This window comes from Mytilus edulis, chromosome 14 (assembly GCF_963676685.1).
Source record: "Mytilus edulis chromosome 14, xbMytEdul2.2, whole genome shotgun sequence".
NCBI lineage: Eukaryota > Metazoa > Mollusca > Bivalvia > Mytilida > Mytilidae > Mytilus > Mytilus edulis.
The window spans coordinates 23,868,130-23,879,822 of NC_092357.1; the positions used below are offsets into that span (position 1 = coordinate 23,868,130).

The window sequence follows — 11,693 nt, forward strand, 5'->3', positions numbered from 1 at the left end:
ATATATGTTATCACAGGGAAATTGTAAATTCTTAGCATACTATACAGTTGGATATTTGTGGTACAATCATGTAGTTGTTTCATTTTTGTCTTTCGGGTTTTGGTGGATATATGTCTCATTGGCAATCAAACCATAAATAACACATTCTTATAGTTCATAATTCTAGGGAGTTGTGAAACTGTAACAACACTGTTGTTGGCATGATTATTCTTATTCTTCCTGAAAATGCAGGAAATATTTGCTACTGGATATTAAGCATAAGACTATCAACATAATTATACTTCTTGTCATCTTTAAATGGTAACATTAAGATTAAAAATCTAGATAGTTAAATATGTTCAAAGCACCTCTAAACGAAAAAGAATATGGTTTACTACTGTGTGTATAACTGTTTGCTAAATATCTGTCAAATTGTAGATTTCAGGTATATGAGAATTAGAGACATGGGAACATAAGTTGTCTATTGACAATAAAAATACATAACTATATTTGATGTGCAACAAGTACCAATTACAAACTATAAAACATAGATCAACTGCAATAAAGTTGACAAACTACAATAAACTCATTATAGATACCAGGATTAAATTTCGTACTTAAGCCAGACGTGTGATTTGTCTACAAGTTTAAAGACTTCAGTGATGCTCAATTCCCCAAAAGTTAAAAGGCCAAATAAAGTACTAAGTTAAAAAGCATTGATGACCAAAGCCACTGTATACTATGCAACAATGATCTAAACACATACATTAGTAATCAATAAAAATAACATGATGCTTTTATGAAAATAATTATGTCAGTCTGCAAAATTGATGACACATAACAAACTTTTTAAGGAAGCTAATTTACTTTCAGTGATGAATTCCCTGATTTTGAATACAATATTTGATAGCTCAAGAACGATTCGGTGCAATAATTTAACTGTTTAGTATCCAGCGTTGTGTAACTGATAAATTACAAATATATTTTACTCCTTACACAACTTGTTTTCGTTATTTGAGAAACTAGAATATACGATATTAAATAATATATTAATTTTCTTTTTCAGATAATGCCAAAAAAAAGCAAAAAGGCAAGAAGTACTAAGCTGAAAGAAAATAAAAAAAGACAGAGAAAAGCTAGACAGGAAAAAAACATCAATCTTAGGGATGGTCAGTGCAACAACCAATCAAATAGTAAAGATCAGAGCAACACCTCTCTAAACTTTCAAAATATAGATCAGAGCGTCATCTCTCAAAACTGTCATGATTTAGATAAGAGCGTCATCTCTCAAAACTGTCTTGATTTAGATCAGAGCATCATCTCTCAAAACTGTCATGATTTAGATCAGAGCGTCATCTCTCAAAACTGTCTTGATTTAGATCAGAACATCATCTCTCAAAACTGTAATGATTTAGAGCAGAGCGTCATCTCTCAAAACTGTCATGATTTAGATCAGAGTGTCATCTCTCAAAACTGTCATGATTTAGATCAGAGTGTCATCTCTCAAAACTGGCATGATTTAGATCAGAGCGTCATCTCTAAAAACTGTCATGATTTAGATCAGAGCGACATCTCTCAAAAATGTCATGATTTTGATGTAAATGAGAGAATTATATTAGAAAATGAAATTGAAAATATATTAGAAAATGAAATTGAAAATATATTAGAAAATGAAATTGAAAATATATTAGAAAATGAAATAGAAAATATATTAGAGAATAGAATTGAACATTTATATGAGAATGAAACTGAAAAACTAGTTCAGAGCGTCAGCTCTACAAACTATCAATACAAGAGAAATAAATATGATGATAATATATATCAGAGTAAAAGTGATATACAAAATCAGACAGAAAAACTAGACCAGAATCAGGTTGAAAAACTGGATAAAAAGCAGATTGAAAAACTGAATAAAAATCAGAATAAAAAAATTGTTCAAAATCGGACAGAAAAACTGGATCAAAATCAGATTGAAAAACAGGATGAAAATAGGATTGTTAAAAAGAAGTATGAAAATTTTATTGAACAACTAGATCTAAAACACAATTGTCCGTATATAGAAACTGAAAGTGAAATAGTACTTATGAATAAAGTTCAATTGGAACAATATCAAAGTAAAATAAACCACAAAACTTCAATCAAAGCACAATGTAACAACAAAATAAACACAGCTAAGGTTAAGGATTGTGTAAAGGTTAGTAGACCAGGTATTAGAAATACATTTGTACAAGGTAGTTTTCACCAAGGAGATATAAGATTTGGTTTAAACAGTGGTAAGCAATGTGTGGCGAATTGTTGTTCAGCTCTTGCTTTTAGTAAATTGAAAGATTTGACCTATTGGGATCAGAAATATTTAGATAAGGTTCTGATTTATGGGAATGATTTATATAGCCGTGTTAGTGGTAATAATCATCACTTATTAATATCTGACCTACCACCAATATTAGATATATCAGGAAAATTGATGCAATTGTCACTAAAAGAGTCGATATCTGCAGTAATAGATACATCAGAAAGTATTGATTTTAGTGAATTTGGTAATTCTTTGCCATTAGATCAAGCTTTACAGGAATCCCTTGTAGATTATGATGCTTGCTTTATATGTGCATATGATACTTCATTTTTAGCCTTGAAACATGGCGTTGATTTATTTTTGTTTGATTCACATGCAAGAAACGAGTTTGGTTTAAAGCACAGTAATGGCAAAAGTTTACTTTTAAAATTGAGCAGTCTAGATCATCTTTATCAATACTGTTGCAACATGGTATCAGGAGCAAGTCAAAATCAGTGGTTTGAGGTAACTGGAGTAAGCATATCTATAGTTGGAGAACCTGTAGTGTACAATAATGGTGATAAAAGTCCGGAAAACCATAACGAAATAAACAACACCAACTATAGCAATATTGGAAATTATGAAACAATGAACACCAGTGACTATGAGCTGCCTGAAATTGTTGAAGTAGAAAACGAGAAAGGGTCAACCCTTACAAAAGTTCACGAAAAAATAAATGTAACATTTGACATCTATAGCTCTGAAAGTAATGCCAATAATAATATCAACAAGAATGAGTCTGATGTTGAAATTGTGTCTGCAACTAACATGTCTTATGATTTTAAACCAATCAACACTATTGCAAAGAAAAAGCTTTGTCTCATTGTTAAGATACCAACTAAGCATATTCACAAGCAAATCACCAATACTATTTTTGATATGGGCCCCCCATCTACTACAAAATCTATCACAGGTGATGGCAATTGTTTGTTTCGAGCTATTTCATATGCACTTTCAAATAGACAGGAGTTTTATGGAAATATAAGAAAAGATATAGTTGATCATTTGATGAAAAATGCAGAAATGTTTAAATCTTTTTTACAGCCAAGATTCAAAACTATCACAGAGCACATACATTCTCTCCAGATGAAAGAAAATAATGTATGGGGAACTGAGTTGGAGATTATAGCATGTGCAGACCTGCTAAAAACTGACATTTACACTTATTACAATGATTCGTGGATTAAATATTCTTCATCTCAATTATGTAACAAAAACAAAATTAATGCTCAGGCAATCTATCTTCAACATCTAACTGGCATCAATCACTACGAAGTTGTCACAGATGTAAGTCAGAAGTCAAGGTATCAAAACAGAATGCAATCTAGTCCAGTTGAAAGGGAAAAGTCTGAATTTGATAGGAAATGTGAGGTGCCAACATTGAAAATTAATGATTCAGATAACTCTTCGGATGATGAATCAAAAGTCTTATCAAAATCTGAAAAAGAAAGGAATAGGTACAGGAAAGATGAGGAATTTAAAGCAAGAAAGATTTCCACTCTGAAAAGAAAATATAGGGAAAATGAGACATACAGAGATATTGCAATACAAGCAGGTATCAAGAAATATCGAGAGGACAAAGATTACAGAGATGCTTTAAAAGAATCTGGAATTCAGAAATATCAAGAAAATGACAAGTACAGAGAAAAATTGAAACGAACTAGTGTATATAAGTATAAAGAAGATGAACAACACAAGAAACATGTCAAACAAGCAAGTGTTCAAAAGTATAAGGAAGATGAAAAGCACAAGGAACTTGTAAAACAAGCAAGTGTACAAAAATATGAGGAAGATGAAAAGCACAAGAAACTTGTCAAACAAGCAAGTGTACAAAAATATAAGGAAGATGAAAAGCACAAGAAACTTGTCAAACAAGCAAGTGTACAAAAATATAAGGAAGATGAAAAGCACAAGAAACTTGTCAAACAAGCAAGTGTCCAAAAGTATAAGGAAGATGAAAAACACAAGGAACTTGTAAAACAAGCAAGTGTACAAAAATATAAGGAAGATGAAAAGCACAAGAAAATTGTGAAACAAGCAAGTGTACAAAAGTATAAGGAAGATGAAAAGCACAAAGAACGTGTGAAACTAGCAAGCGTAAAAAAGTATAAGGAAGATGAAAAGCACAAAGAACATGTGAAACTAGCAAGCGTACACAAGTATAAGGAAGATGAAATGCACAAGGAACATGTGAAACAAACCAGTATAAAAAAGTATAAGGAAGATGAAAAGCACAAAGAACATGTGAAACAAGCAAGTATACAGAAGTATGCAGATGATGATTCACACAGATGTAAAGTTAAACAACAAACAGAAACACGTCGGGAAAATTTAAAACAGGAAAACAAACAAATAACTGAAGTTATCAGAAAATTTAAGGATGCTGTTAAGAAAGGTCCAGAATGTGTTTGTTCTTGCTGCTTGAGGCTGTTCTTTGAAAAACAAGTTCTAATCTGTAAAAAGGGGTCCTATGATAGTTCTATATATGATTCATGCACAACAGAGAAATATAAACACATATGTACAGATGACTGCAATACTCATTGTGCTTTTGAAGGAACATGTAGAACAAGTCTATGGATTTGTTATACTTGTCATCGTAAAATGATGAGAGGTAAAATACCTGCAGATTCGTTTTCAAATGGTTTAATGCTTGAAGATGTTCCATTAGAATTAAAACAGCTAAATTCAATAGAGCAACAACTAATAGCCCTGAATATTCCATTCATGAAGATAATGGCTTTACCAAAAGGAGGACAAAAAGGTGTTCATGGACCTATAGTTTGTGTGCCATCTGATTTGAAAAAAGTTACTACGATACTACCACGATCAGAAGATGAAAGTCTTTTACTTAAGGTTAAACTGAAGAGAAAACTTAACTACAAAGGCTATGACAAATACCAATATGTTAGACCAAACCATTTGGAGCAAGCACTTGTGTATTTAAAGGATAAAAACGAGTGGTATAAAGATGTCGCTATCAATGATGAATGGATAAACCCTATCCCTGAGGTAAATGATGATCAAGTAGTGAATGATGAATCCGATTCTGATTCTGATGATACTAAGATGATGGGGAATAAAGAAATACAGAAAGATGAGTTAGAAAAGATTTCAAAGTCTTCGAAAGTAGGCAATGAAAGAGAGGTAGAAAGCGAACAATATAGCTATATTGATGATAAGTTACGTGGTGTTCAATTAGATACTTGTTTACAACCTGCTGACATAGGACAAGAGGCTTTAGATTTATGCTTTGATCAAGTATTTAATTTAGCCCCAGCAGAAAATAACAATCCTCTTAGTGTTCTAAAAGAACCAGGTATTGAAGCTAAAACCTTTCCTGTGCACTTTCCATCAGGTAAAAATACTTCGGATGAAGACCGTGATGAAAAACTGACAATTGGAAGATACTTTAATCTTCGATTAATGAGTGTTGAAAACAGATTTGCTAGAGATACCAACTACATATTTTTCAGTCAATATTTAACAGAGCTCAATAGTGTGATTTCAAACGTTCAGATATCTCTAAGAAAACAATGTCCTTTTTCGAAAGAAGGAAAGAAAGTTACGAGAGAAATGCTTTGCAACAAGGAAACCTTAAAAGAATTATTTAAGAAAGATGAAGCTATAAAATATTTAAAACCCATTCGTGGAACTCCTCCCTATTGGCAAAGCTCACAAAAAGATATATTTGCAATGATAAGACAGTTAGGAGTCCCCACATTCTTCTGTTCTTTTTCTTCTGCAGACTTTAGATGGTTAGAAATTATAAACACAATTTTAAAACAGCAAGGTGACACGAGAAATAGTGAAAATATGACATGGGATGAAAAATGTAAAGTTCTGTGTAGCAATCCTGTAACAGCAGTAAGAATGTTTGATCATAGATTTCATATGTTTCTGAAGGATGTTATCATGTCAGAAGCTCAACCAATAGGGAAAATAATCGACTATTTTTACCGAGTTGAATTTCAACAAAGAGGTTCTCCCCACACACATTGTTTGTTTTGGGTAGAAAATGCTCCAAAATTTGGTGAAGATGATATTGATGACATTATTACCTTTATTGACAAGTACATAACATGTGAGATACCAGATGAAAAAGAAGACAAAGAATTGCATGACATTGTTATGGCAGTACACCAACACAGCAAAAAACATTCAAAATCTTGTAAGAAAAAGGGAACAGTATGTCGGTTTAATTTCCCAAGACCTCCCTCATCTAGAACATTTATCTCAGAACCAAGTGATCCAGATAAAGATTCAGAGGACGATGAAGAATTAGCAAAGGAAATATTGTCCGACTTATGGGAAGTTATTAAAAATCATGAAGATGAAAACTTAGATGTTTCTGAAATTTTCAAGAAGATAGGACTTACTCAAGAAAGCTTCGAAACATATTATCGTTTTATCACCAATCGCAAAACAGTAGTTCTCAAACGTCAGCCAAATGAAATATACACCAATCAGTATAACCCACATCTTTTGAGGGCTTGGGATGCAAACATGGACATACAATATATTTTGGATGCATTTTCCTGTGTTGTGTACATTATAAGTTACATAAGTAAAGCTGAGCGAGAGCTAGGATTACTCCTCCAACAGACTAAAAATGAAGCAGAAGAAGGAAATCTAAATGCTCAACAGACTATGAAAAAAGTTGGAACTTCATACTTACACCATAGAGAGATAAGTGCACAGGAAGCAGTGTTTAGAGTAACTGGATTAAGATTACGAGAGTGTTCAAGGAAAGTAGAATTTATACCTGTCGGTGAAAATCCATGTAGAATGAGCGTTCCTTTGAAAGACCTAGAGAAACAACAAAATTGTAAGTCTTCTAAAAGAAAAAGACAAAATAGTGACAGCGAAGATGAAGATGAAAATAGTACTTGGATGAACAACATTGTTGATAGATATAAAGGTAGACCTCACATTGATATCTTTATCAAATTGTGTCTTGCAAGATTCACTTCTGAATACAGTGTTGTACTAGAATCACAATTACCACAGAAAATTAATAAAGACACAACTTTCAAACTTGATGGCTCACTTGGATATATTAGAAAACGCACAAGAACTTCACCTGCAGTTATAAAATATCCTCGTTTCTCTCAGGAAAATTCCCCAGAAAAATATTATCAAAGCATTTTGCAACTGTATTTGCCATACAGATATGATGAACAGTTAAAACCACTCTTATTTCAAACATATGAGAATTTCTTCACATGTGGAAGAGTTAAGTTTCAAGGGGATAACACATTAAGTTCTGTGAAAGAAATTGTTATCAAAAACATGTCAGACTTTGTGAAAAATGGTCATGATTTAGAGGAAGCAGAAAAGCAATTTCATGAAAAAGATCCTAAAGAAGATGCTTGGTGTGAGTTATGCCCAGAAGCAGAGGTGAATAGAAGAGAATGTATAGATGAAGGCAAAGTATCTAGTGTGATTGAGGAGGATTTATCAATACCAGATTTGAATGAAAAGAGCTCATCATCTGTTGGAACTAATTTGCTGTCTGTTTCTCTCACAAAAAATGAAATCATTCCAAGGCTAAGAAGTTTGAATGTGAAACAGAGAAGAATTCTCTATAAAATAAGAGATTGGTGCATTCAAAAAGCAAACGGAAAAACACCAGAGCCTTTACATTTATTTATCACTGGAGGAGCTGGAACGGGTAAAAGTCACTTGATCAAATGTATTCAATATGAAGCAACTCGAATATTAGCACAAACAACAAATAATCCAGATGATCTCACAGTTCTGTTAACAGCTCCAACTGGAACGGCTGCATTTAATATCCATGGATTGACAATTCATAGTGCTCTTGGAATTTTCAAATCACTCTCACCTGATCATGCAACTCTTAGTGAAGACAAAATTAATTCGCTCAGATCAAAGTTAGAACATTTGCAAATCTTAATAATTGATGAAATTTCAATGGTCAATAAGAAATTGTTGTTTTTCGTTCATGAGCGACTCAGACAAGTTAAAAAAAGACCAGACAATTGTTTATTTGGAGGTGTTTCAATAATTGCGGTTGGCGATTTTTATCAGTTACCACCAGTTCGAACAAAAAGGGTAGACAAATTGTATGTAGATGACCCTTCTAATCCCTCAAATCAGCTATGGAATGGCTTGTTTGAAATTGCCGAGTTGGATGAAATAATGCGTCAACGTGAGGATGGAATGTTTGCTGAACTACTAAATAGATTGCGTGTTAAGCAGAAAAATGAAAGTTTGTCATCATCTGATAAAGAAACATTACAACACTGCTTTGGTGATAGCCCCGATGAAGCCTTGCACATATATTCTACAAATGCAGAGGTTGATACCTTTAACAAGGAGATGATAATGAAACAATGTACAGAATCAAAACTAATTGAGGCACAAGATTTCCAAAAAGACAAAACTTCAGGGAAATTAACTCTGAAAAAAGTACATTGTTTAAAGTCAGATGTCTGTCTCCCAATATCTATTCTTTTAGCTGAGGGAGCAAGAGTAATGCTAATCAAGAATGAGGACACAGCAGATGGTTTAGTAAATGGTGTAATGGGAACTGTTATATCTATCAAAGACTTCTCACCAAATTCCCTCCCAAGTACAATATATGTTCACTTTGACAATGAAAGAGTAGGAAGAAATGCAAAGGTACAAAAACTCATCAGTGGAAAACACTGTGTTGGATTGAAACCTTCAAGTGAAGACATTCCTTTAAGCAATTGTGTAAGAAAACAGTTTCCATTGAAGTTAGCCTGGGCTTGCACAATTCACAAAGTTCAAGGATTAACAGTTGAAGAATGTGTTGTAGATCTGAATAAATGTTTCACATATGGTCAGGCATATGTAGCCCTTAGCAGAGTTACATCAAAATCTGGTTTACACATTGAAAGCATAGAAGCTGAAAAAATTGACAAGAAAATCTTCTGCGATCCTGATATTGTAAAGGGTGTTTCAGAAATGACAAGATTTTTGCCTGAAATTGAGAATACAGCAGAGGAACATACACAAGCTTTTCAGATAATGTATCACAATATTCAAGGTTTACAGACCCATGCAGAAGATATTAAACAAAATCCAGACTTTAGAAGTGCGGATTACATTTGTCTTACTGAAACCTGGGCTAATCAAGAATTCACTTGCTTTGAAATGGTGGGATATGATGGTTTTCATTTGCCCAGATCTCTAGCTTTTCAAGAAGATGATTCTTATTATTCTTCTTTAAAGGAAATGCAGCATGGTGGTGTGTGTGTTTTTCACAAGCTTTCTTCAGAAACAGAATTGTGCAACTTGACATCAAACTTAGAATGTATAGTTTTCAAGATTCCAAGTAGAAATGTTTTTGTTGCTACTGTTTACAGAACCCAGAGGTATAATCTAGGAAAATTTTTGGAGAACATGGAAACTTTAATCTGTAAATTGGAAGACTTATCAGAAAGAGTTGTTGTAATTGGTGATTTTAATCAAGATATTTTGAAAGGTAGCTGTACAGTATTAAGTTTCATGTTATCAAAAGGTTTCAGACAACTTGTTAGTAGTGCAACAACAGAAGGTGGAACTCTTATTGACCATGTGTATGTAAAAGGATGTCATGATACACAGGTTACAATTATTCCAACATATTACAGCTATCATGAGGCACTGAAAATAGTTGTTCCATATGACTAATGAGGGTACGAAGAAACAACATGTAGAACAAAAAAAAAACCAATATCGTCAGTATTAAACGAATGTCAGTTTTAATTTTGATTTTAAGAATGACATAAATTAAAAAAAATATGCCTCCTGAAGTCCAACCCTTCGTCCCCGTCGTAGGAGGCGGATGTCAGCACTGAAACATGACTTAGTGCTGACAACAAACAGGGCTCTGGCAACAAATACCGTATATGACCATTGTAGTTATTCAGGTGTTTGGTCATCCTGAATATGCATGAAACATTTGCCACTGGATGTAAAGCAAAAAAAGATCCAATCAATTAATCAAGATAAATGACTAGAATAGAAAATTTCATAAAGTTGTTTACACATATGTGAATGTTTATTTCATAATTTTATGTTGTATTCTTACAGTGACCATTAATGACTAACATTTGAAAATTAGTTTACCAAAAATATGCAGCAGCATCAACATACAACTTAGACATTGTCCATGAATTCTTTATAATTAATTGATCATCAATTTATATATTTTACAGAAACATTCTACAGAAATTTCAATTGTTTTAGCTCTTGTGCATTGTTTAATATATAAAATTACAACTGCCATGAGGTGAAATAGTTGATAATGATTAATCATCAAAGAAGGATGGTGTGACTTTTAGCATGGTTGTTGAATCAATGGCTTTTAGTAATGGTAAGTCATATACACTATTATTATAGAAGATAAAAGTATATAGAAACTTTATATTTTTGGAATTAATCTTAAATAAGCTTTCATATGAGACTGGAAGAAACTTTACTTCACCGGAAGTAGCACATTATCACCTTATACGAAAAAATTGCTTCATTTCATAATTTCTTTGATGTGGAAAGACTTTCAATTGTTCTCTGAACAATTGGTTTTTAATTATTATTATTATTTTTTTTTTTTTTTTTTTTTTCCGCCTAATTTTGATATTGCGACAAATGTTTGTTTCGCAATATGTCGCTTAGATATTTCTCATATTGTATCGTACAGTTTATGCGCTTTTACATTTAACCCTGCTAAGCCGAACACTTTTCTTTGTAAGAGTTATCTCCCTATTCACTGTTTATCATCAGAGTGCATCTCCTTTGTAACAAAAAAAGATAGCGACAAAATTCTTTTAACAAATTGTTCGTTACATCCTAAGGAAAATTTGGCTTATTTGGAGCGAAGCGATTCGATGAAATTTTATAGGAGTTATCTACCTTTACAAAATTATTTTCTCAATATGTGTTATTAACTAATAAACCGTCAACCGTATAACCCTGGAATGTATTTATTTGAGATCCCTAGGCCATTTATTAGAAAATGGGGTCAAGGTCAAAGGTCAAGGTCAAGTTCTAAATTCGGAATTTTCCATGTTTTTGCATTTTCTCCAACCCTTGAAAAGGTACATATTAAAGAACAAGTGCAAAATGATTGCTATATAGTTATGAAGATATGTTACATTTGGTCTGATACAATTAAATAGCATCTAATAGGAGTTAGTGCCCCTGAAATGTCTTGATATGAGGTTATTTGATTATAACTTCAACTAAGTGCATTTTAATGGCATTTGACCTTGTGCAAAAGGTTGGATGACAAATGACCTTGAAAAATGACTACCGGAAGTGACCTTGAGAAAACCGGAAGTAACCTTTTTTTGCAATTTTTTCGTATAAAAGTACTCAGAATCCATCTTCTGAAAAAAAAATCCACATA

General features: G+C 32.6%; 1 protein-coding gene across 1 annotated transcript; it reads left to right on the forward strand.

The window, feature by feature from the left end:
• The first annotated feature begins 1,048 nt into the window (after positions 1-1,048).
• Positions 1,049-9,976, forward strand: LOC139504063 (uncharacterized). Its single transcript, XM_071294122.1, has one exon. It carries the CDS (start codon positions 1,049-1,051, stop codon positions 9,974-9,976), a length of 8,928 nt encoding a protein of 2,975 aa, XP_071150223.1.
• Positions 9,977-11,693: the final 1,717 nt, after the last annotated feature.

What these genes read in the sequence shown, in the direction of transcription:
- LOC139504063 (XM_071294122.1), top strand. Translation starts at nt 1,049, where the DNA reads ATGCCAAAAAAAAGCAAAAAGGCAAGAAGTACTAAGCTGAAAGAAAAT.